At 41.6% G+C, this 26,782-nt stretch overlaps 1 protein-coding gene across 1 annotated transcript in view; it reads left to right on the top strand.

The window, feature by feature from the left end:
* The first annotated feature begins 2,147 nt into the window (after positions 1-2,147).
* NOL10 (nucleolar protein 10) overlaps positions 2,148-26,782 on the top strand; it is a 71,638-nt gene continuing 47,003 nt past the window's right edge. Inside the window, exons 1-12 of the mRNA XM_006257920.4 lie at positions 2,148-2,252; positions 2,928-2,973; positions 3,917-4,015; positions 5,633-5,710; positions 9,408-9,445; positions 11,992-12,128; positions 13,244-13,309; positions 13,847-13,907; positions 14,428-14,513; positions 14,797-14,875; positions 18,439-18,588; positions 22,898-22,964. Coding sequence (XP_006257982.1) covers positions 2,187-2,252; positions 2,928-2,973; positions 3,917-4,015; positions 5,633-5,710; positions 9,408-9,445; positions 11,992-12,128; positions 13,244-13,309; positions 13,847-13,907; positions 14,428-14,513; positions 14,797-14,875; positions 18,439-18,588; positions 22,898-22,964 — 973 coding nt within the window. The 5' untranslated portion in view covers positions 2,148-2,186. The remainder of the gene's footprint in view (positions 2,253-2,927; positions 2,974-3,916; positions 4,016-5,632; positions 5,711-9,407; positions 9,446-11,991; positions 12,129-13,243; positions 13,310-13,846; positions 13,908-14,427; positions 14,514-14,796; positions 14,876-18,438; positions 18,589-22,897; positions 22,965-26,782) is intronic.

Here is a 26,782-nt window from a genome sequence, read left to right on the forward strand (position 1 = left end):
GGAGAACATTTACACTGATTCAAACCCCCTGAATGGACTTGGGACAAACTGGTTTAAGTAGCACAGTTGAGTTGGTCTGGGTGGGCAGTTTTGACTTCAAGCGCAGCAGCTGTTGGCACATACATAGTTTCTAGTTCAAGCAGCTGACATGGTCCAATGGAGTTACAGGTGTTGCATCTTGGGGAAAATTGTTAAAGCTCACGAAGGACCTCTCACCAGCTTTTAAAATGGTCAAACTGTCTCTGGCAGGAAAAGGTAATTATGATAACTGTTCTTTCTAGGATGGAAGGACATAATCTAAGTAAGATTTCTCTTGACACCAGTCTTACAAAGGGCGGTTAGCCTCAAACCATCTACACATGCTTGTGGTGTGTGCATTTGTATAAATGGCAAAATGTGCGTCAGCGCTGAGAAAATTGTGGCAGCGTGCTTTTGAACTAAAACACATCGAAGGTGTTTTAGTTTAAAAGCACACCGCTGCCATTGTCTCATTTATACATTTGGTTTAAAAGCAAGCTGCTGCCATTTATACAAATGCATGTGATGTTGTGCTGGTCGCATTAGCATGTCTGTGAAGCAGACTTGATTAATGGAGTCTGCTCTGAAGCGCTGGATCTCTGGTGTGTCGAAGCAGACGAATGTATGTGTATAAATATGCTGCATTTTAAAGAAACTGATCTGCTCTAGCCGGGCCCCTGGATTCGCTTTTGGGACCCCTTTATCCCAAGTGTTCTTTGCCTGTCTCTTACGTGCCTCCCGCTCGCCCCTCCAGCTTCCTCACCTATTGTATTCTAACCACTCCACTTCGTACTCTGCGCTGCCCCTTCATGGCCTGGTAGAGCAAACTTGGATTCACATATATGTGTTCGTGTATGTGTATGTGTGCATACACATACATATGTACATATATGTATGTACATATGTGCATGGGTGACTGGTGCCACCTTAGTCAGGTGGGGCATGTGAACCCCCAGGTCAGGGGGATCGGCCAAGGTGTGTCCTCCCTTGGCCGATCTTGCTGACCTGGGCAGGGGGAGTGTCGCGAAAACGGCCGCGAAACGGCTGATAGCTGTGACCACATCTGGAAGTGGCTGTGGCCTTTTCTGGGAGCGCCACGGTGCTCCACTCCCCGGCCAGTGCTTGAAGGGGAGGGCACCGGTGCTCCTGCCTGCCCCCCTACCCATCGCCTACGTGGCAAGCATGGCCAGTCACGGTGTGCACCGGTGCTCTCAGGGGGTGCACATGCACCCCCGTGCACCTGCTACTCATCACCACTGCATGTGTGTATCTATGTATGTGCATGCAGAAGCATGTGTGCCTGCATGTCTGCATGTGTACGTGCATGCATGCACACGTATGCATGTGTACATTTGTACGTGTATGTAGGTGCATGCATGTATATGTGTATATGTGTACGTACGTATGCATGTATCTATACGTGTGGATATGTACATGTGTATGAGCACATGCATATGTTCATGCATGTACATATATGTGTATGTGTACACTAGTATGTGTACGTATGTACCCGTGTAGCTATACTGTACACAGAGCCGACCCTAGAGGGGTGTGGGGCTTGGGGCAAATCCTCCTGTGTGGGAGCCCCCTTTAACACTGTGTGAGGTCACGGTAACCCCGCAAAGAGTTGGGGGCAGTCTTTGTCCTTCTCTGTGCTTCTTCCATGGCGTGGGGCAGAGCTGCCAGCTCCAGGCGGGCCCTGGGGGATGGGCTGCGGCCTGGGGAGGCTCCGTGGGGCCCTCCCAAAGCGCGGGGCCTGGGGCCATCACCCCGATTTGCCTAAGCCTAGGGACAGCTCTGTCTACATGTGCATGCATGAACATACGTGTACATTTGTACCTGTATGTGCATGTACGTACACATGTAGCTGTACGTGTGGATATATACACACATGCGTGTACATTTGTACATGTACGCACGGGCATGTATGTATACACGTGTATATATGTACGTACATATGTCTGCGTGTGTCGAGATATATCTATACAGACACGCACACACGTGCTCCCCCGCACGCCGGGCCCCAACGCCGGCCACCACCCCCGGGTCAAAGAGCCCCCGGAAGCGCGGGGGGCGGGGCTGCGCTGCGCTGCGCTGCGCGGAGGGGGCCCGGCTGACTTCCGCTTGGCCTTTGACCCGGCAGTAAAGTCCGCGCAGGCGCCGGCGCCATGCAGGTCTCCAGCCTCAACGAGGTGAAGATCTACAGCCTGAGCGCAGGCCGCAGCCTGCCCGAGGTGAGCGCGGCGGGGCGCGGGGCCGCTTCGGAGTCGGGAGAGCCCGGGGGCAGTTTCCGGCCGCGCGGGGCGGGGATTGCCACTGCGGGCCCGAGCGTGAGCGCCCCTGTGCCCGGCACTGCTGCTGCACCCCGGGGTGGTGCCCCACGGCAGCGGCTCCCAACCTTGTCTATACCAGGACCCATCTGTAAATACTAGTGCTGTCTCTCCCTCCCTCCTTGCCGCCCCCAGCCTCCCAGGGTGGGCGGCCTGGAGGCCCCTCGCAGGCCGGAGCTCTGAGCACCGAGATGGGAAGGGGTGGAAAGCTGTTTTGGGGAACTGTAACTCTTTTAGTTTTGATGGGGGTGGGGGAGAAGTAGAGCTCGGCTCCTTACGTGCATGGGGATTCCAAATGTGAATTATTAAAATAATAGATGCATTTAAACTCTTAAGTACACTGTGTTTAAGTTTTCAGTGATGTTTTAAAGATTATGAAGCATAACATTGCTCAAATTATTAAATTAAATAATAGGTATTCATGCACGTGTTTGATGTGTTTGTTTGAGACAACGAATACAGAAATATTAATAAGACTGCCACTTCCTCACTTTGTTTTATTGGTAAATTTGATAAGCCTAACTAACTCTCCCTCTGCCTTCCTTTTAAATATTGACAGCTACAGTTTTTCTTTTATAGTGGCTTTCTGATAGGAAGAAGAGAGCGCTCCAAAAGAAAGATGTCGGTGAGTTGCCTTCAGCACATACTGTTCAGCAGTAATGGGTTGTGTTTATGGAGACCAAAGAGCTTTACAGGCTGATTTAAGAATTGATAGCTTTTTGGCTCTTGTGTGTTCGTTGCTAGTTATTTCTGGCTGTGCAAGTTGATCTAGATAAGGGGTCAAGAAAGAGTGTTTCCTTTTTTTCAGTGCTGGGTGAATTATATGTTCTTCTTGAATTCCTGTGAAGCTTTAGTTGCTGGTTGCTCTAGTCTGGGAGGTTTAATGGCAGATTTGGTCTACCACTTCTACATGTACATTATGTTAAGGACTGTCCACATTAGAGAAGGTGATGGATGTGATCCTCAGGGCAGTGTGACCGGATAGACTCTTAAGTACAAGGCAGGGCGACTGCATATTCTCCCTGCAAAGTACCCGGAACAGAACATTCTGCTGCTGGGTCTGGTATTGAGCTGGAGATATAAAATGGCACACATTCATTTAGCTGCCTCTTTTTCCCTCAGAAGCCATGATCTTTAAAAAATGCAAACAAAGCCTTCCACTCTCCCTTTTGCCCAGAGCAGAGTGCCTCTTTAGTCTGGGATTTATTTTTAACTTTGTGTAGTATTTAGATGCAATTGTGATAAGTGGCATATGGAACTTGTGAGAGGTAAGTGTGGGGTAGGTATTACATGAGTGTAGTAGAGATAATGGCATAAGCTATACAATTTCTCAGTTATGTAATCATAAAGAGTCATACAGCATGTTCATTTTATATGCTGATGTAGTATGTATTGCTTTGCGTTGATGCTGTTCACTTCTGAGTGCTAAACAGAACTCATTAATTTCCTTATGTTAACTGTACATAAAAATGAGGGATGGCTTTTCTTATATTTGGTGTATAATAACTTTCTATAAGAAATAAATGCCCCGTTTTTAAAGGCAAATGTTTTCCTTAATTTTTTTAAAGATCTTCGAAGAAGAATTGAACTTATTCAGGACTTTGACATGCCTACAGTTAGCACAAAAATTAAAGTGTCAAGGGATGGACAGTATATCATGGCAGCTGGTAAGTAAATTAAATGTTTGCTTATAACAGAAGCTAAAAATGCTAGATGTCCTTGACATAGAGTAGGGGTAGGCAATGTTTTTTGGCCTGAGTGCCAAAAAAACCCCACAGTGCCTACTTTGAAAGGTGCTGGAGTGCCGGCATGCCAGAAAAACAAAACAAGGGCAGGTGGCACATGGAAGGATGCCCTGCTTGTGCCCTGCCCCCCAGCCCAAGCTCCGTGGCTATCAGCAGCTACCCAGAACCTGGGCCAGCTGCAAACAGCTGCTGTTTCCCTGGCCCTGGCCTCAGCTGCCTCCCAAACCCAGCCCCGGGCACCAACAGGGCCACAAGGCTGTGGGTGGGGTGTGAGGGGTACTGGCAGGGCTGTGGGTGGAGAGTGAGGGGCAATAGCATAGGCAGGGCACCAGCATATCAGGGCTGCTCAGCCCCACAAAACAGTGGTGGGGGATAGCTGCAGCTGGACCCGTGTCCGGTCAGGGAAGAGGGTAGGTGGAGCTCTGATTTTGCATGTTAAAAACCTCCCAAATCAAATGCCAATATTTATAAGCGTTTAGAATTTATTTTATTATAGTGATTGAAGCACCGGCAGACTTCCAGGTTAATATATTTACAATTTTAAAGCAATAAAACACTATGTTCAACTGATACCTATATATAGTGATTTTTGGGATTTTAATCAAAGAATTTGAGATTTTTTTTTTAGCAGAGAATTTGCGATTTTTAAACAGAAAACCAGGATCCCTGTTCATAACTAAAGAAAAATAATCTTTCTTTCTCTATCTGTGGGTACTTCAGTCATTTGACTGAAATGTTGCCCATACTGTTGCGTCTCTAGTTACAATAATACTATCTACATTTTCATAAATCAAGGGTTTGCTTTAAACGGATGGGCTGCCTACTCCTAATAATTTTTTATAGAGGTAACGAATAAGCTGTACAGATTTTAGCAGGAACGATCATCTTGAATACTGCGTATCAGTGGTTCTCTAACTCTTGAATTTAGCAGTACCATCTGTAGAGGGAGCCCTCTTCTCTCCCCCCCCCCCCCCCCCCCCCCCGGTGTTTCCACACACCCTTTCTCCCCCCCCAGCATTTAAAAGCCCAGGGGTTGCCATCACACCCATTAAAGAGTGCAGGGGTGGGGTGACTCAATTGCTGCCTGTGTCCTCTCTGGTGGTGGTGTTGTCAGTCTGTTCTCTCAGGTGGGCCAGCAACAGCTTCAGGGCAGCCTTCAGACGAAGCCATGTTGCAACAGGGCACTCTCTCCTGCTGCAGCCATTTTCCCCGTCTGGCCCCACACAGCATGTTCCATAAACAGAGATACAGCAGTGCGGTTCCACCTGGTGGCAGCAGTGTAGCACCCTTAAAAGGATCTTCTGGCACCCCAGGTTGCCATGACACCTCATTTGAGAGGTGCTGTTAGACTTGTAAGCTGACTGCTCTTTTTTTTTTTTTTTTCAGTAGTCTTTAGCATTCAGTAGCTGCCATTGATTTCTAAGACTAAAATTCTTGCACCTAAAATAAAGTAAATATTGTGCATGTTTAAGGTTTGTTTGAGTCTTAAAAGCAAACATGCTCTGATATGCTTACATTAAGGATAAAATTGTTTTGTAGGAACATATAAGCCAAGAATCCGGTGTTACGATACCTATCAGTTATCCCTGAAATTTGAAAGATGCTTAGATTCTGAAGGTAAGTAAATTGTTACTCCTATATCAGAAATAGAGGTGTGTGACTTGGTGTCTAGGGCCCAAGGGGGAAGAAGAAGGAGGTGAAGAGACTGCGCTCTGTTCAGTTCTGTGCTCTGTCAGTGACTCCTGTGGCTACAGAGGTCACTGCTTTGTGCTTCTGAATTTGTAAAAGGGACAGTGTTACTTAACCATGGGGTTTTCAACCCTGGGGGTGCTTGGGATGGCCTCACGAGGTTCCTGGCAGTGGGCATCACCGGCACTTCTGCCACCACCATACTGCTGGCATGGTTACTGATCGGCTGTGGGGGTGTCCCCTCCAGCCCCCCTTTGTCTGGCCACTAGGGGACTCCTGCCTTCTCGACTGGCTGCCCAGGGGTACGCTGACCCAAAAAGGTTGAAAACCACTGACTTGCCCGATCTTTGTAAAACAGGTTGGACCTTGTGGAATTTTTAATAACACATCTATAATTCCACTTACATATGGTGGGAAGACTGTGTGCTTTTATATTACGTTTTCTTTGTAATTATTCAGTTCAGTGCTTTGGTGTCATAGAGAAGCAGGACTGGAAGAGACCTCCGAAGGTCATCTAGTCCATCCCCCTGCCTGAGCAGCATCATCCTTGTCCAAACCATCACATACAAACTACAGTCTAAACTCAACATATGACTACCATCAATCCTGGCACAACATAGACCTAGCACCCTAATCTGCCACACGTAAAGCAAGGGTACTGCAGCAGCCAATGTCCTGCTTCTATAAAATGTTCAGTGTTCCCATTGAAACCCAAAGTGGTGCTTCTATAAACTAGTAAGAATGCCAGTGTGTGTCATAAGTCTGATAAATACCATATTTACTTGAATACAAGACGTGGTCCCATTCCCCCCGCCTACCCATTGGCACGGGCAAAAAAGCCCCTTGTCTTTGAGTCACATACAAGGAAATCTCACTAAATACATTGCTTATTGTTAAACTGTTGCCAAAAGCAGGTTCTTCTCAGCAATAGAAACCAACTGCAAAGTTGATTAAATGCAGTCAACACTGAGCTGACTGTAAAACACATGGCCCTTATTGGTCAAACATACTAATTGGAACTTCCCTTTTTTTGTGTGGCCCTTAAACAAAACAAAACAAAAAAAACCAGACAGGTGTTCCCTCCACAGGGAACTGGCACCAGGCCTACAGATACTGTAGTACCAGGCTGTCACTGGGAGGGCCAGAGCCAGCCCTGACACCCACCCCTTGGTGCCAAAAATGCTACATTTGATTTTAGCAAAAAAAAAGTTGATGCTGATGGGCACCTACTGCAAAGATGGGTTAGTATAGATAAACCATGTGAATGACACACCTGGTTGTGCCTGTTAAGTGCTGTACCCCTCACTGCCAACTCTTGTTCATGCCATTGTGAATGACGACAGTGCATACACTTTGACTTCCTCTTCATTCCCATTGCTGGGTTGTGCCTTTATTTCCCTTTTCCATTGATTCCTGTTTCTTCACCAGCCTTAAATGCTTGGCAAACACCATGAAACAGGACCCAAATGGTTCACCCAGAATCCCTGTCACCCCCTCTCTCAGCCTGGCACATGATTTGTGCGGCTTTGCCCTCCATAAGCTAAAGCCAAATCAGATTGCTCTGCTCCTCATCTGCATATAAATTTCTGGAGCATCCTAGGACTTGTGACAAGAACACTGGGTTCCACTCATGAGTGGGGATTAATTAGTACGTGGATCCTTTCTGGGGCATATCTGGAGTATACACACGTACTGAGCAGCGCTGTGCTGTGGGGTCACCCTGAGTTCAAATGCTTTAGACTCTGGTGGGCCGAGCCCAATGAACTGTATTGTAAATCATGATCCTTTGGCTTTGGACTAATCTCACATACGGTTTGTACTACATATAAATAGGTGGGAGAGCAGGGTCTTACAGTAGGAAGAGAGGGAAAGGGTAGCCAGGAGAAAATGGGGGGAAGCGGAGGGCAAAGGGGCTATCTGATTCCCCAGATTTATTTTCCTTGCTGTAGGAGTGGGAGGAGAACAAATTCAGGGAAAACCTCTAAAAATTAGTTCTCCAGGTATAGATTCTATACATGGAAAATTTAGAAATTTACTGTAGATTCTAATTAATGGAGGGTTATTTTCTATTCAAGTAAATACAGTATGCTTTGTGGCTGGTTGATTTCTTACTGATTTGTTACTAAAAATTACAATAACAACAAAATCAAACATTTAATTAACTGTCAAGGAAAGCATTACATAGGAAGTAAAAATGATTGATTTGCATGTTCCTGACTTCTTGGAGCATGTACTATTATAGTACAGCCTCATCAGTTTGCCTCTTGTTCACTAGAAGAACTAGACGAGTCTAGTTAGTGTCCTCAAAATTATATAAAACTTTTCTGATCCTTACTTTTGATATCAAGTAAAAATCACTAAAGTAGCAAGGTTTTGTATACAGTTTATCTAATACAGTATAACCTCATAAATCTGGTGTGATCGGGACTGAGCACCTGCTGGAAATTTGAGAATGAGATTTTTTTTTTTTTTTTTTTAAACTGGCGCGGCAGCCAGTTGCAGAACGGGGTGGGGCAGGGGGAGGAGCAGTGGCTGCACACGGAGCAACGACCTGGGGTGGTGAATGGCACCAGCAGCCTCTGTGTGCACGCTTCCTCCTCTGCGTCCGAGAGGGCAGGGGGGACGGTGCCAGATTTTTGATATCCGGATGTATGAGGTTATACTGTATCATCAACCTTAGGAGAATTTGAAATTAAATCATTTAATTAAAAGTTAGGATACTAATTTAGAATATTAACTTCACATAGTTAAGGGCTCAAGATATAGCAAAAGTAAAGTTGTATGTGAAACCTTAAGAAGTATTTTTGTTTATTCATGGTAATTGGTAATTACAGACTAGTTTCCTGTTGGCGTGGAACCTTAGATCAGTGGTTCTCAACCACTGTCCTGCATACCTCTTTCTGGGAGGAGTTTGTGGGAATGGACTGGGAAATATTGCATCAAAAACAGAGGCTTCTGCCTACTTCAGGTTTATCAGAGAACCCTAATGCCAGCCACAATACGTGCTTCTGCCACAGCTCTTCCTAGTTTGGCTCCCCATGAGGCACAAAGGGCAGTTCCACCTGGTTGCGATAGTGGTAGCAACTCTCTGGTTGAGAACCAGTTAAATAAACTGAGGCAGTACACTAGTGGTTCTCAACTGGGGTGACACCATATTCAAAGAAGTTACACAGGAAAGCTATGAATCTAAAAAAGTTATGAGCTACTGCCTTATGCAGATTTTATCTATATAGAGATATAATTTGTCTACCCATGCTAGACTACAATGATTCTGGTACCTGACCTAGATAGTTTCAAGTTGACTCTGATCGTTTGCCATCTGCAGACATGTTAAAATATCAATGTAGATATGCTAGAGCATTGTGGTTAGGAAAGCATAGTGTATGAGGATCATTAAAAGCTAGAAAATGCTGCTTGTTTCTAAGATTTTAAGAAAGTATGTAATCGTGTTTCAGAGAGGTTATGCACTTACAAACATGTAAATTGCTGAATTCATATTTAACTCAAGTTGCGAGGGAATAATCGCATATGCAAGTGTGTTCAGGCTCTGTGGCAATGTTTGTTTAAAAAAAAAAAAAATATGTTCATGTAGGTGATTCTTAAACTTTTGTCTCTTTCCCCCTAGTGGTTACATTTGATATTTTATCAGAGGATTACTCAAAGGTATGTTTAATATATATATTTTTTTTTTTATTTCAATATCTAATTAAAGAACAGGAAATTATTTTAAATGCCTGTATGTTAAAGGAACACCTGTCCACACTCTTTTTTTTGAGAGACATCTTGTTTTTCTACAAATCAGGATTTTTTTAAAAACTCATTTATGATTGTTCTTTAAAATGTGCTTTGTTGTTTGTTTGTTTTTACCACTGCCTGTCATTTAAATGTTTTTCCTGTACAGTCAGTTGACTTAAAAAAACAGTGAAAGCAAGTCATAAAGGTCAGTCACAGGCATAAAGTTAAATCGTAGCAGGAAAAAAGCAGAAATAATGCCCTTTCTTTTTTTCCTTTTTTAATATTTACAATAATTTAATTACAGTTACTTAACTACAAATGATTTTGCGAATTGGCTCGTCTTTCAAATCTGAATTTAAAATCCTGATTAATTAAAGATATAAACTTAAAGCACGTGAGTGACTTACTGAATTAATTGGTTATACCCTTGTGTTTAAAGATAGGCACTGTGTATATGTATCGTGCTGACCTGGGATCTTGTCATGTAATTTCTAGACTAACTTCCTAGGACAGAAATCTGCTCATGGGGTGCATAATTCAGTAGCTTTTCTAGATGATAGATGTTTTCAGTTTTGTCACTTGCTAGCTTTCCAACAATAACTATATGTGCTCGATAACAAATGTCCTTTTGATACTTAACCAATCACATTAGCTGTACTACTGGTTTGCACTATTCCATTCAACAGATGTTTTTTTTTTTTAGTTTTAAGTGCTTAGAAATTCTTAGGCAGACAAGGTTCCTTGGGTGAATTTGATATCTTTTATTAGACCAACCCAAATAGTTGGAGAATATTTATTAAGCAAGCTTTCGGGTTCAAAAACCCTTCGTCAGGCTAAGAAAGTTTCAGCAGTTGGTGTGTGCTCTTCCTGGATGGGATGAAAAGTAAAGAAGCCAGGGGCTGGCCTGGGCTGGGGAGTCAGTTGCCAGGCAGATTATAATGTGTCAAAAATCCAATGTCTATGTTTAGTCCCTGATCTCTAGTATCCAGCAGGTTGATGAAATGGAGCTCATAGGCTCGTCTCTGGGAAGTGTTGTGTAAGTTTCCCTTGAGGGCTGAGAGATTGGAGAGAGAGTGGTCCTCCTGTGAGAAATGTGCCCCCACTGGTAATTGGGTATTTCTGTCTTCGATGGATTTCTGGTGTGCGTTCATTCTGGTGCACAGTTGTTGTTTGGTCTCCTATGTATTTTCCATCAGGGCATTTGGTGCATTGGATGAGGTATATTACGTTTCTGGAGGTGCAGCTGTAAGATCCTGGGATGCTGATGGCTCTGTTGTGGGGTGTAGTAATAGTGGGGGTGGTGGAGATGTGTAGGCAGGTTTTGCATCTCTTGTCATGGCACAGTCTGGATCCTTTTGGCGTGTTCTGGGCTTGAGGGAGTTTGCTTCTGGTGATGAGGTTAGTGGGGTTCGGTGCTTGTTTGAAGGCTAGGATGGGTGGCTCTGGGAAGATCTTTTTAAGAATAGGGTCTCTTTCTAGTATGGGTTGCAGCTGTCTGAGGATTTTTTGTACAGATTCAAGGGAGGGGTGATATGTCATAACCAGCGGTGTGCGATTTGTGGGCAGGTTTTTTCTGTACTGCAGCAGTTCTTCACGTGGTATCCGGGTGGCTCTTTCAAACGTGCAATCTATCTCTCTAGAAATTCTTAGTATCATTGAAAGTAGGCAAGGAGGTTTCTGCAGTGTAAGTCTGGAGTTAAAAACCAAGCAAAGTATTAGGATGCTTGAAGAATTGGGTGGAGTATTATATAATGCTGTTATATAATCAGTTATGCAGCTGCAATATGGTGTGCAGTATTAATTCCACTGCAACAAGGGATTTGCAGAATGATGGGAAATCTTTACTGTAAAGAGACTTTGAAAAGTTGGGGGTTGTTCTCCTTTATGCATTTCACTTCTAAAGTAAACATGATAAAATATTGTTTTAGAAATATAGATTTGGAGCTTCTGTTCTTCCTTTTTCATAACACTGGAACAATTAACTATTAAATTAAATATGGCAAATTCAAAGCCAATAAGAGTAACTTTTTTGTACAGTGCCTAATTGGACTGTGCAACATGCTGTCACAGGTGACAGTTGAGGCTAAGAATATGACCAGTTAGAAAGGGATTGACAGTTTATATGGATAAGAAAAATATTTAGAATTTTAATATTTATGTATGCTTTATTATATAAAACACAAATTATATATCTTTTTATTATCCATACATTTTGTGGAGGTTGAAGTCATTTGGAAAGATCCCTTTTATCTCTGTTAAACTCTGCAAAACTGCTCTGTAGAGGTAACGTAGCAGGAGTCGTGGGCTAAGTAAATCGTTATTTTTAATTTAATATAGTGTTAATTTAAAAAACTAATTTCAGTTGATTTTAAGAGAAAGCTACAAGTTGGCAATGTCACTGGATTTTTTTTTTTAATGAAAATTGTGATTGTAGAGAGGACCTTGATGTTTAATCCTCTCTGGTTTGCTTTCAGATTGTGTTCTTGCAGTGTGACAGATATGTGGAGTTTCATTCTCAGCATGGCCATTATTACAGGACAAGAATACCAAAGTTTGGTAGAGATTTCTCTTATCACTACCCATCCTGTGACCTGTATTTTGTTGGAGCAAGGTATGGTTAAGAAGGAGTTGTCATTTTTCACTTTGCTTAGGTCTGTGTTTTCCAAGTGTAAGATGAGGCTAAAAATATAGGATGAGGAGAAAGTGTGTGCTTTATTGGAAATTTTTTCAGTTCTTGCTCTTTGGTGAAAAATAGAGAGTGTTGATAGAAACTCCAAGGAAATTAAATAAGTAAACTGATACTTAAGCCCTGGATTTCTGAGTCTCTACCATTGGATGCTTCTTTACCCAGTCCATTATGTTTTTTAATAGTTATCAGACTTGATGTATTGCCATTTTGAATGAAAAAATAGTATCTTAAATAGTAAATTCCAGAAGGCACACATTTAATATTTCATTACATTTGAAAATAATTCAGCGTAGTAAAAATATGCATTTTCTTGGGCCATGTACATTTTGGGAAATGGAAGCCAAATGCAGGCTTCATATTTCAACCAGTTAAATTTGCGTTTTATTTTTTAATGAAGAAGTAAAGATAAAGAATTAATAAAGACAATTTTAATAGAAACTTAAATTTAATACAGAAATAATTTCTATGCAAAATCATAGAAAACAGTAGTTAAGAAAAAATGTGTTTCTTTGCCTGGACAGGTGGAATTGTTATAGTATCATTAGTGTTTCTAATAATTTTCAGTGAGCAGTTTAGACTAAGGGAGGACAATGGGGCATCTATATACATGTCTGATTTGTGCTAATTTGAACGCTTCAGCAGCCTCAGTTCATGTGTATTTGGCATCCCTGTGCTTCAAAATGGTGACAGGGACACTTTAACTGAAGCTTGTCGAATGGGCTTTAGTTAAAGCACCCCTGACGCTATTTTGAAGTATGCAATGCTGAATACACAAGACACTGCAGGTGCTCTAGTTTAGAGTGGCTCCTGAGAGCAGCTTTGATTAAAGCACCCCTCCCTCCACCACCACCACCCCAAAGCATGTGTAAAGATGCCCTTACAGCTGGAGGGGAAGGAGTTTTCCAACTCAGCAGATCAAAATTGTACTTTCTTTAAATTTGAGGTCTTATTTAAAAAATGTTTTGCAGCCTTCTCTAGCTTAAATTTTATTTTTCAATAATGAAGGTGAAATAGTAACTTTAGATTTTACTTTGCAGTTCTGAAGTATACAGGTTAAATCTGGAACAAGGAAGATTTTTAAATTCACTTCAAACAGATGCTTCGTAAGTACAATTCATCATGTTTAGATTTATGCCAGCAGGTGGAGCCAAATGACTAGTATGTTCACTATCAATTAATTAGTCATGTAGACAGAATCCAAAACCAGGTTAATGTAATGTAAGTTTTTTTATCTGACTTCATATATTTCTTTAAAAAAATCTTTCTGATTTAAAATGCCTTTGAGTTTATTTCTGCGGATATTTTTCAAACTGCTTTTATTTCTTTAGAACAGGTTTTAGAACAGGTTATCTCCTGATTCCTATGATTGCGGTAGATGTATCCTCAGTATTCCCCAGTCAGACTCTCCTATACTGATTGATTCAATGTCATAAGTGGATCTTGAAGAGGTTTTAAAGGAACTGATGATAAACTTGAGCATCAAGCAAAAGGGACAATATGGAAAGGGTAGACAAATAGTAAGGCCAGCCTTAACTGTCAAGATGGTAAAGGGGGGGAGCATGTGGCAATGGAAGTTATTGCTAATTATTCATGTGTCAAGTAATTGCGAGCCATTAAACTTACACTTCTTTCTGTTTTAGAGAGAATAATGTCTGTGACATAAATCCTGTACACTGTTTGTTTGCAACTGGGGCAGCTGAGGTAAATGAGGTGTAATTCTTCTAAGAACTATGGTACGGTTGCTTGTTCAAATACAGGTCACAGAACTAAAATATGATAGAGCCTAAGTATTAATTCTTGCTTAGTAAAAGTAAGTTTACTGAGGTCTAGGGCAGATGGCAGGTTTCAGAGCACAGTGCAAACAATTTGTTGGATTATGTTGGGTGTAGAGATGACCTAGACTTTTATGGGTGACAGAAAAAAAATATTGTCTCACTTTAATATATTAAGAACTGCGTAAATTAATTGGCCTGCTATTTTCTACTGCTATTTTAGGATTTATATTTTTTAAGTTTAAAATAAAATAGTGTGCATTTTAAAATAAAAAAGAATGTATGCTGTGCTATCATTTGAACTGTTCATGAAGCTTAGGTCTAATTTTGGAAATTAGAGATAAGTATATCAGGTGCTCTGTAGTCTTTTGTTTACTGGCATTCTGAGTTGCTAAACTTCATTATTTACAGCTTGAATTAATGTTTATTAATCACTTTATGCTGTTCAGGGGAAAGTAGAATGCTGGGACCCTAGAACAAGACATCGAGTTGGGGTGCTGGATTGTGCATTAAGCAGTGTGACAGCAGATACAGAGTAAGTAGAGGCTTGCTTTTTAGTGTATGCTTGTTCTTCTGAAAAATTGTGTCTTTAAAGGCTCGATTCTTGTCTGTGGTTCTACTACTTATCAGTAGACCAGTCCACAGAAGTTGTAAAGGTATGGGATTCATTTTGGATTTGGAATTTTTGTCACCTATTTATTTGGTCTGACAAGCAATGACTAATTCTTAAAAATGTACAAACAGAGGGATAAAGGGTGAGCATTGATATTTCTGAAAGTTTTTGGAATAATTGTATAATTATGAATATTTTCTTGCAGGATAAATGATTTACCATCCATTTCAGCATTGAAGTTTAATGGAGCTTTGAATATGGCTGTTGGAACATCCACTGGGCAGGTACATATGCTGTTGGCAACCAATTTGAATTTGGAGATTTTAGGAGAAACTGTTCTTTTATCACAGACCCAGGTCTCTGAATACTTTGAGTAGATTCTCTGTGAAGCGCATGTACACTAAGGGAGGAGTCAGTTATAGACACGTGAACTTGATTTTGACCTAGTAGCATGAGAAAGTTACTGGTTATCCATTTTATTTTGTATAGATATCGATATTTTTTCTACTCAACTGAACACCTCTAACATTCTCTTTCTACCTTGCTTGTGACTAATGAAATAGGACGGGGTTGTTTCTCAACTATCTTCATTTTGCTTCAAGATACAGACAGGGTCTCTCCAACACCAGTTCATTTATTCAGTATTACTGTCCTGCCTTTCCTGAAGAGAAAAGAAGTCTTCATGTTAGGACTTCTTCCCACAGCATATAGTACCTTATTTTTGTCAGCATTGAACTTCATCCTGTTAGCCTCAGCCCAGCTTTGCAAGCTTTTTAGATCCTTCTGAATTGCTGTTCCATCCTCTGCGTTCATAACCCTGCAGACTTGATCCAGAAGCTTTCTGTGCCAGCATCCAAATAATTAATAAGCACATTGAACGGCACTGGGCCTAGGAGAGACCCCTGTGGGTCTCCACTTGTAATCTCTTGCCATTCTGACATGGATCCAGTTATAATTACCTTTTGCTTCTGGCTACTGAGCCAGTTGTCTATGCATTTTATAGTCGTTTTGTCCAGCCCACAGTTCTTCACTATGAGAGAAGGTCATGTGGGTCCTTGTCAACAGCCTTGCTGAAGTCCAGATACACTGTATTCGCACCATTCCCTTCATCCACCCAAGTTGTTACTTTGTCAAAGGAGATCAATTTTGTTTGACATGTTTTGTTCTCAGTAAGTCCATGCTGGCTGCTTGTGATCAGCCTTTCTTTCCTGGGGTCAACTGCAGAGGCTGCTCCTGTAGTCGGGTCGCGTTCTCCCCAAGGCAAACCCTGACACTCGCCTGCCACAACTTGAGTCTTCCATTTGGTGGTGGGGCTCCCTCCTGTTGCTCCTCGCAGGCTGGGCATCACTCCTAGCAGGTATTCTTGGGGCTCCACCTCCCGTACACCCCAGCCATGCACCAGCCTCCTAGGACGGCCAATCAGTGGTCGGTTGGTTCACCCTCTGGTGTTGCCTTCTGGGTCCTCCCCACATACTCGGCTCGTGGTGTTCTCACCCTGCCGAGGTACCTTCAGGATGTAGGACCGTCCCTGGTGATATGCTGGGCTCTCTTCGCTGCACTGCTGTCCCTGATGTTGCCCCGGCTCACTCTGTCCTTTGAGTGTCGCCTTGGCCCTTTCCTGCCCTAGGGCTTAGGGAAAATTAAGGAAAATAAATGATTAACTGAAACAAAATGGGGGGGCTCAGCCCACCCCTACTCACGACTCTGGCATCTGCAGTCCCACTGTCCCTCGACACCACCCTCCCTGGTCCAGCTTCACTGCTCTCCGGGATTGCGATCCCTTAATCGCCATTGGACCCTTCCTATGTGTCCCTCCTCAGCTTTTCTCTCCACTGCCTGTGCAGTGCCTGCCTGGCTTGGGGGATGACTCTGCAGCCTGTTCCCTGCAGCCTCCCCACAACTGTTTCCCTGCTGCCGGTTTTTATCTCCACTGGGCGGCATTATTCTGTGACGTCATCCAGCCACAGATAAAAGTGGCTGACAAACCTCACGGGTGTTCTGTCTTGGCACGGCTCATCCAGCCCATCTATTTCTGCAGTGGGTAAGTTTGCCTCGTCTTCGGGGCTTTTCTCTTTTCTATGTGGGTGGGCTGTTTCTGCCCCGGGCCTCACCGTAGAAGAAGTCTCCCATCCCTTTTCCTTTGTCCCCCTGGTTTTTTGCTTCTTTCCCTTTTCCAGTCCTCTGGTACTTGGTCTGTCTCCCATGACTTCAGGTTGCAACAAGGGAGGTTTAGGTTGGATATTAGGAAAAACTTTCTCACAAGGAGGGCAGTGCAGCACTGGAACAGGTTACCTAGAGAGGTGATGGAGGTTTCTAAGGCCTGGCTCAACAGAACTGTGGCTGGAGTGCCCTAGTTGAGGATGGTCCTGCTTTGAGCAGGGGGTTGAACTAGATGGCCTCCTGAGGTTCCTTCCAAACTTAATTTTCTATGATTCTATGGAAGATTATGGCAAAGGGTTGTGAGATTGCCTCTGCCAGTTCCTTCAGAACACGAGAATGAAGTTCATTAGGCCCTGCTGACCTGAATTCATTCAGATCCATTAAAATCTCTGTCTCCTTCATTATTTCATCGTTCAGATTGTCCCCTTCCTTATGCAAATAATTCTTATAGGAGTTTAGCTGCAGTTTTAATCTTTTCATGAAGACTTGAGGCAAAATAGTTGTTAAGCAGCTCTGCTTTCTTTGCATCTTCTATTAAGAGTTCCCCCTGGCTAGTTAACAGTGAACCCACTGCTTCCTGGGTCTTTCTTTTGTAACCATCATACTTATAGAACCTCTTCTTGTTGTCTTTAACCTCCCTTATGAGGTGCAGCACATACTTTATCTTTTCCTTCCTGATTTTTGTCCCTATGTGTTCCTTAGTTACCATTACATTTTTCCATTGCCTGTGTGCTTTTGCTTTTTCATCCTGATGCATCCTAAAAATTTCTTGTGTAGTCACATTGCTCTCTTGCCATTCTTCTTGTTATGTTCTTTCTGAACATCCTTGCTCTTTGAGAGAGAGAGCTCTTCACCTGAATGAAATAAGGTACAATGTGTTATGGCATTGAAAGAGGAGAATAATGCTAAGTAGCAGCATAGCTTTGTTTCTCTGTACAGTTTGGTTCTTAACAGTAGATGCTAAAGTTTTGAAGGAAAGTTCACATACAGGAAACTCAGATGTTGTCTTGGGATGTCAAAAGTCCACAGGACTAGAATCAAGGTCTCCTCAATCTCAGCCCAGTGCCCTCTCTATTAGAATGTATTGAACATGAGAACTTAGTCTTCTGTTTAATAGCTTTCAGTAGACTGGTTCTCCATGAATTTGTCTCATCTTTTTGCTTCCAAAAATACACTTTCAGTGACAGTGGCGTCCTCCAATGCTAATTATGGCCAATTTCCAAGACTTCTTTGAACCCAAGCTTACATATTATGCCCTTGCAGTTGATGCCTAAAAGGAAGGGTAGCTCCAGAACATACAAGAGGGAGTACTAACAAAATACTTTTAAGAAATCTTGGAAAGCATCTGCATGCAGTTATTTTTTCATTATTTGGTGGGAAAGATGATAAATGCTTAAGTGTATTTATATTTTTCATATGGCTGCAGCATCTCTTTGGAATTGGGGGTAAAAAAATTAATTCAGAGCGAATCTGGCTTGTTTAATAACTTCGGAACAGAAAATGCTTTCTTTGTTTTATGTTTAATGTTTCTCTCTTTTCCTTTGGCATTTTAAATGCAAACGTTTTCTTGGTTTAGCCCAAGATATAATGTGCACCAGTTTAAATCCAAGCAACCTTGAAGTATAGGTCCAGGCCTCAGCTGAAACCTCATAGTATAGCATACGTGTAATTGTCCTTACTCTTCCAGGTTTTGCTGTACGATCTCCGATCCAGTAACCCATTAATAGTCAAAGATCACCAGTATGGCCTGCCTGTTAAATCAATCCAGTTTCAGGATCACTTAGATTTAATTATATCTGCGGATTCACGCATCATAAAAATGTGGAACAGAGACACGGTAAGTGTATGTTTTATGATACTAAGCTAAATTCCCTATTTTCATCATTTTGTTGATTTGAATTTAAGCTTTTATTACCACACTTCAACATAGGGAGGAATTTTGCATGTCCTAATTTGTAAGCATAGTTACTTTTTTGTTTGACTATTTGGGCAGATCTTTTGACAAGGATGAATTTAATGAGAGATGCAGGTGCATGCATTCATTGTTATTGCCTGCTACATGGTTAATTAGGAGTTATTACAAAGAACCTCTCAGTGGGTGGTGGTGGTGGGTCCTGCTCATGTGCTTAGGGTTAAATTGATCTCCAGTTTTGGGGGCAGGAAGAAATGTTCCTGTGTTTGGATTGGCTACTGTCAGGGGGCAAAGGTTGTCTTCCTCTGTAACAAGGGTTGTGACCTACTTCTGAGTGTCATTCCAGCATGTTATACTTACCAAATTCCTTGCCACCGTATTGGTGATACCTTGTCTCTGTTTTCACATCACATCATAGGTGTGTGGGCCTTTCAGTGGGTACTTTGCAGCTGTGGTATGAAATGAGGGGTTGGAATAGAGATTCCTGTAGATCTGTTGGCCAAATGGTTGCCTGTATGTTCAGAAATTGAGTTTGATGACAAGGAGCCTTCTCCCAAGCCAAACTCATTTGTAAAATTTTAGTGGCTTTAAAAAAAACACACAAGTGTCTTCCTTCTCCTGACTCTTAAGCACTCTCTGTGTATGCACGTACACACACATGCATTATACAGTGCACTTAAGTACATTTAGCTCTAACCCCTGTGACTCCTAACTTATTCAAGGACTCTATTTTGGTGAGATTAGCTGCTAACTGTATTTACACAAATCTGCTAGGACAAGGAAATAGCATTGAAACTGACACACACATTTCAGCATGCAAGTTAGGTTGTATATGCTGACTAATTTATGGTAGATTATTTCTTAAGCAGTAGGTGCAAAAGGTTCAAACAGATTTTGAGCTTTCATCCTTAGTGTCCACATGAGCCTCTTCTGAACAGCTTGACAGTTTCTCTACTTTTTTTGCCTGACTAGCAATCTCTCATGTGGAACTGTGTCCTAATTGGCAGATCCATAATAGTATGATTGTAGTTTAGCTTGATTGGAGGCTCTCTTTCATTAGTCACAGTTCCTCCTCAAAGGCTCTGTTGCTGTTGCACTCTGATCCCCTTCTCTTCTGACCTACATAGTGGAACTTATCAACTGCAGTCACAAACCTTTCAATAGTCTTCTTTTATAGTCTAGTTCAACATTGCTAAGGACCATGCTTATTTTTCTGTCATGGGAAACCCACCTTCTTTCATCAAAAGGCTTCTCAGAGCATCTAGTCTCACAACCTCTTACACTTTTTTCTCTTATCAAAAATAGGTGGTCTGTTATTGGCCTCTCTCCTTGTTCCATAATTGTCTTGTTTCTCTCAGTCAAAGACAAACACCATAGAGATTATTAGCTGGCCTCTGCAATGGGATAAATGCAGGTTTCTTGCTGCTTGGGGACAGGGACATCTTTGGCCTTTCCTAGAATGTGTTCCAGCTGCCTCTACTTTCCCTCCCTCAAATGTTGGTTCTTTATTCTCCCAACTAAGGCAGAATTTGGGGTGGAAAGTACCTGGCTTTGATACCAGAATAGCCCGTGCTGAGACGTGCCTTTTGGTGGGGAGCTTGATGATTTATCTACTGAGGTGGGGTGGGGTTGGAGACAGGCTCTTATTAATCATCAGTGGAGAGACTAGGGATGGATGGTATGGCAGTGTTCAGCTGGAAGGGGGGGACCCAAAAGGTAGGCGAGACCTGCTTCAGGGGAATAGGAAGAATAATGGGATACAAGTTTTTGTTCTGATCCTGTCCTTCAGTTTAGATCCCTGCAGACATGTCAGCTCATGCTTATGCCTCTGTAAAAAGTGGGCCACAGAACCTTCTTATTTACTGGCTGCCTTAGAAGTTTGAGTATAAAAACACCAAAGTATTTTGTCTGGGCTTTCCCCTCCTGAAATGTTCTTGTCTGTAAGACCCTTATGATATGCACAGAAATGTTGGATTCAGTATAAAGTAGAGGTTTTGACCATTGTGGTCACTGAAGTGCACTTTGCATGATGAAGTGATAAGTGTGACAGTGTGAGCATTTGTTGTCTGCAGAATCAGAGGGAGAGGGCATGTCTACACATGCAATTAATGCTCATGAATAAACTCCAGAGCTTATGGCTCTGTATTTTGTTTGTTTTTTCTCCTGGGTGTGCTGTTTGACTGTGCGCCCAGGAGCAAAGAACTCCTGAGTATGCTGGAGATACTCTTGTAGATGCACTGAGGAGAGCTGCCTAATTAGTTCTGTAGTAAATGTCCGCCTCTCCATGTGTGCCCCTGTTAGGGCATATGAAACAAAAACTCCGGAGCTAGCTAATGCTTGTATCTACAAGTATTATCCAGCTCAAGAGTTTGCTTTGTGCACCCTAATACGGGTGCATGTGTAGAGGCAGAGATACTTACTGTGGACCTAATTGGGCAGCTCCACAATAAACGTCTTGCGTAGACACGCCAAGAGAAGACGTAACAGAAATATCAGTTGGTAAATGTAGGCAGCAAGCAGTTGTCCAATGGCTACATCAAGGTTGTTGCCTCTCCTTTTTCCTGAATTTAAAAGGTTGACTATTTAAAAAAAAAAAAAAAAAAAAAGTCTTGGAACATTTATTGTAGCGAAAGAGAGAGCTGGAGGATCGGGACACATTTTGCATTTCTTTGAGAATTAAGGGTGTGTTTGTGAGGCATCTTTGTTCTTTTTTGTCTACAATGTGGTACTTAACATTCTGTACAGCTTGCTAATATTTCTGTAATAAAATGAAGGCACAATTTTAACACACTTTTCCTTGGTGCACTGAAAGCATCATACATAGCAGTCCCATTCTCTAGTCCCTAGTTTTAACTGCTCAGTACTTTTATTAGCTAAATCTGCGTTGTAGATTATACATAGTCTTTATATAAATTTACATTTACATCTAGTGGTGATATATATTTTAAAGCAGAAATTGAATTCGACCTGTGAGGAGGTTGTTTTCAGTGTTGGATCAAGCAAGCAAAATTGCGTATACTTCATGAGATTTGAAGGTTTGAGACTCTTGGTTGAAAGATGTAGTATAAATGCTGAGTGGTGGTAGAAGGCAGTTTAATATATACAACTGTAACTTGACTATATCATAGCTAGTTTTTACTTCCATTTAAGAAGCCAACTTAGCAGCTCATCTTTCAGCATGTTGGAACAAGCAGACCCCCTGACCTTGCATGCTGTCAGTGAAGGAATTGGCCTTAAAACACTTAAAAGTAGAACTTAAGAGAGAAATCTGGGGTGCGGTTATTTCGCTCAGTCCACATCTCATCCATCTGTGGGATATGTGTTTCAGCATGAACTAAACATGGCAGAGGTTGCAGGCAGTCCGTTTCTCTTGTTCTTATTTTTATGCAGCATCACTTCCTTTTTATCTTCTTTTTTTTTCATTGTTACGTTGTACTGCATTTGAAAAGAAGTTTCCTCTGCTATAATAGATGTAAGGTTTGACTATAAACTGGGAGTTTGTGATGTCTTTACAGTATATGAAATCAAATACATGACCTGGCACGAAATCCCAGAATTGTAGGCTTAGCACATCATTATTATAAATTGCCATTATAACCTCCATCCTGATCTTCCTAAGTCGGTGACAACCGATTCCTTTTATTCAGGCCTTTTTTACATTTCCTGTAATTTCCTGACTTTGTTTTAAAGTGCTGGGCCATGCCTCATTTTACAGAGATGAGAGCAGGGTGGGGGAAATCCCACAACCAGCCCATCATTTTGGCTGTCTGTTAGAGAGAGTCTCATTTTCATAAATTATCAATTTACAACCAAGAAAATTAGACATCACAAAAAAGGGCTTTATTGGTGACATGCCAGGATCTTGAGGGCTCCACCCAGTTTATAAAATACATTGGAATAGATTGCTGACATCCACATCTTCAATATAGAAGTTGCAGCAGTTAGACTGCAGGTGCCAGCATGCAGTGCTGTGGCTTGGGTTGAGCAACAAATAGGCTGCATTTCCTTAGAGAAGGTCTGGTCAGCCCTGGGCAGTAATGTTGAATTTGTGGACCTGCCCCGTGTGTATCAGTATTCTGTCCCACTGCAAAATCGTGTTAGCTTTAGGCTTCGCTTGCTGTATTTTTGCATTGTATTTTTTAGCCACCATAAGGCCTATTTTCAGTCTGTAACTGTATTTTACCAAAGCATTAAATGAATTCCCTGTAATGTATTTTTCTCCCTTTTGTTTCAGGGAAAAATATTTACTTCAATGGAGCCAGAACATGATATCAATGATGTCTGTCTTTATCCTAATTCAGGTATGTGTAAAATGAACTAAGTTTGTTTACAGGTAAAGCCCCTTTCTGCAGATTTCCTTTGCAAAAAAAGTCATTTAGTCTGCTTTTTCAGAGATTTCCTAGGGTGGAAAGGCTTTTTCTTTGGCATTGTAATCAATCCCATGTTTTACATTTCTCCTCCAATTTAAATATGTTGTTCTTTTCCTCTTCTGAAGTTCTTTTTATTGTTGATGTGTGCTGTGGTGGGTATGTTTCACTGCTGGTTAGTAAAACCTTTTGGAAATCATTTGGATAAAAATAGTGTGTAAACTCATGGTCATCGTCTTGAGACTTAATCTTTCTTATGTGAGCTATGAGTACAGCACAAGGGTATAGATTCTGACTTGAAGAATATGTGTGTGTACAGAATAAAGGACATCCTAGAAACCATTAATCCAGTAGGGCACTTGAAAAGTACCAGGTTGCATGATATAGCAGGCACAGCCTTTTTTACTGTATTTTGAGAAAGGGAGATTGTAGTCTTTAGAGTAAAATCTGCTGGGTAAACATGATGTTACATTCTGGCTAGGATACTCCAGTTCTATAATTCAGTTAATTATAACATCTTTTATAGCAGACCACCAAGCTGAGCTTACTTTCTTTTTAGCAGGTGACTCCAAATATTCAAATCTTCATTCCTACAGTGAATGCCTTGAAGTTTCCTCTGCCACATGAAGGATTAACAGTCCAAATTTGGAGTCAGTTGAGCAAGAGATTTTTGAGGTCTAATCCCATGGAGAAAAAACAGCACTGTTCTAAATCATTTGGTTCTTTAATGTTTTGTGCAGAGCTGGGTCTCTTAACAGTTGAGATTTGTTCAGTTTGAGATCTGTTCCCAAAATAATCTCATTTGCTTGGGCCTTCTTTACTAGTTCATGGCATTGAACCGACCTTTGGGAAAACAATTAAAAAAATATTGCACATAGTTTAGATTGACATATGGCACATGGCATAACATGCATCTTTACTCTCTGGTTCAAAAGCCAAAGGCTATGTCTAAAACATGGAAACTGTAGTGATCTTAAATTAAATAAAAGGAGTAGGGAAGACGACGTAACTTGAACTGCTAACCCAAGAAAATCCACATTCAGACTTGTCAGAAATCTGAGTCCCCAACTTGATTTAAAATCTAGGTGACCTTGTCACCTGCTGCTGCTGCAGCTATAACCCAAGTTAGCAAACTCTGGTTAACACTTTTGTCTAGAATAGGGTTTTCAGGGTGACTGAAATGAGCAGGACTGGTGCAGGTCTGGCACAAGCATTCTTCTAGGTAGCCTATGGCCTCAATGTCTCCATGGCTTTAAGAGATGCTTGGAGCTACACTTGTGCACTGAGTTGAATTTTACCCTTAGCAGAAACCAGATTAACCTGTAGATAGGTAACTACTCTTAAGGAGGTGTTATGTTTTTGGGAAATGTGCCCTGCTAATTTATACAATATCTTTAACAGGAACTCTTCTGCTAGATAAGCCATTGTGTATGCAGATATGCAGGAGTGATGGGCATGTTACATATTTCATCTTGGCATTATTATAGAGTGCTAGTGTTTGCTAACCAGAGGGAAGATGAAATGACAATATACTCATGTTCTGAGCATTGCAGTATCATTTTGGATAAGGGGTTCTTGATCCATGACTCTGTAATATGAAGTATACACAATACTTGGTGTTTTGGTGTCAGGAGAGTCTGACCAGCAAGGGGGAGTTTGAGCAATGCTCTGGGTGTGGTGATTGGGATAGTTCAGGAAAAGAAGAGGGTTGGGGCAGAGGGATTTTGGTGTGGATAAGAATCTTGTGGCTCTGACAGATGGTGATTTGTGGTAGGATTGAGGGATTTGCAGAGGTCTTAGGCTGGGAGGATGGCAATGCAGATTGCGGTATTTGGAAGAGAGGCCCCATGAAAAGGAACGTGAGTGGATGTGCTTGTCAGCTTCACTCCCCCTGGATCTGAGAATATTAGTAGTGCTGTGGTGTGTCAGACCTATTGTCTATCTAGCCTGCATCCGACTTACAAGTAGTAGGTGCTTTGGAGGAAAGATATGTAAACTAAGCATGTCCATGGGTGAAAGAACTGGTTTTCATTTTACATTTTCATTTTGCTGGAAACTCTGATACTTCAGCATTTCATTTTTGTGCTGAATCTGTATCGCTTCTGAAATTTTTCAACAACAAATTTTGGGGGGAAAAAAGGTTGTTTTTTAAAAACATTTCAGTCTTGAATAAATGTCTCTTTTTTTTTAATTCTGATTTAATTTTTTTAATTTTTGACTTGAACTTGGTGTTTATAGAAATGTTGTAGCATGCTTTGTAAAGCAGCATTTCCTGTGTGTATCTTTAATGGTTTGACAGTTATGTCAAACTGTACAATAAGTGCACAATTTGAAGGTGTTTTTGGAAAACACACCAGGAGAGTTTCAGAAATAGTTTCACTGTTGATAGAACTTCAGTTTTTCAGAGCAGACTTTTCTAGTTGAAAGGTTTTAACAAAAAAAAAAAAAAAATCAACCTGGTTCACTACTTATAATTCCCTTGACAAATAGACCCTTCTGCACATATAAGACAGTTTGTAGAGTACAGCACTGAAATGTAGCATCTTGCAGGGGTTGGAAACCTTTAATGTTTGTGGGCCAGGTTCTTGTATCCATGTTCCCCTTCAGTAAGGAAGAGGAGATGGAAAGAGAGAGAGCTTATATGTGACGTGGCAGGAGGGTGTGATTGTTGAAATTGCGGATCAGGTCCAATTGTGCCATTAAGGGAATGTCTGTCAGTAGCCTACACAACATGGATATTTGTAAGTCTGTTTTTTCTCTGGCCCTCCAAAATTATGAGTATTTTCTTCAAACTTAGTTGTAGAGTCCCCTTGTCCCTCTCTCCTAAAGATTGTGTTAGGAAATTGATCTTTCATTGGCTAGAATCAGTCACATATCCTGTCCAACTCTTGGGTTTTTTTGCCTGAAAACTATTGCATATAATCCAGTTAATCAACTGTGCTGTTTCATAGGTGTGGTCATCTTTCTATGAAAGTTGGTTATACCTAAGGAGGAGAGACAGTAGATGAATACATAGCAAGCATTTCCTTTGATCAATACTCTCCTCCTCTGCTTCAATATGTCCCCAGAAGTAGACAGCCAGGTACTATCCTTGAGGTTATTGTCCCTTTATTTATTTGTGGGAACTTCCCATAGAGAAGGCTTTCCTGTTGCTGTTGTCTTTGAAGCATGGGGCATAATTAGTGAACTTGTTTCTGCCATTCTGCCTTGGTGTCTGGTATTTTCTCCATGCATTAGAAATAAAATGCTTTTTAACTTTCCCAGCAGCAGTGGAACTACTGATACTTCAAGGGACCATTAACCCATGAACCATACTATAAATCTTTGCTTTTATTTAGGCTGCCTGTGAACTGTTTTGGACTGGGTTCTTAGCCTTATTTTGCTGAACTGAGCTACTGTAACTAGCTTTGTCAAACATGTGCAGCCATTTTTCATCCCTGTAGAGTCCAACTGCATTCTGTATTTTTAGTAAAAGAATTAGAGGTGGAAAGAATTGCCCCACCCATGTTAATTATGTACCTCTCATTGGGTGTAAGTTTGTATATGTGCCCTCCAGTTATGTGATAATTGATCCCATTATTCATAGTCTCAGTAGACTCTGTTAGAACATTTTTAGATCGCAAGGTTATCTAACTTTTTTCCCTTCATGCTTCCTCTTACTTACGTTAAAGGTCACCTGCACAGGAAACTCAAAATTGAGATTAAAGCAGAAAAAACAGGTTAAATACCTGTTTCAGTCAGTTTCACTATGA

Source organism: Alligator mississippiensis, chromosome 1 (assembly GCF_030867095.1).
Source record: "Alligator mississippiensis isolate rAllMis1 chromosome 1, rAllMis1, whole genome shotgun sequence".
Taxonomy (NCBI): domain Eukaryota; kingdom Metazoa; phylum Chordata; order Crocodylia; family Alligatoridae; genus Alligator; species Alligator mississippiensis.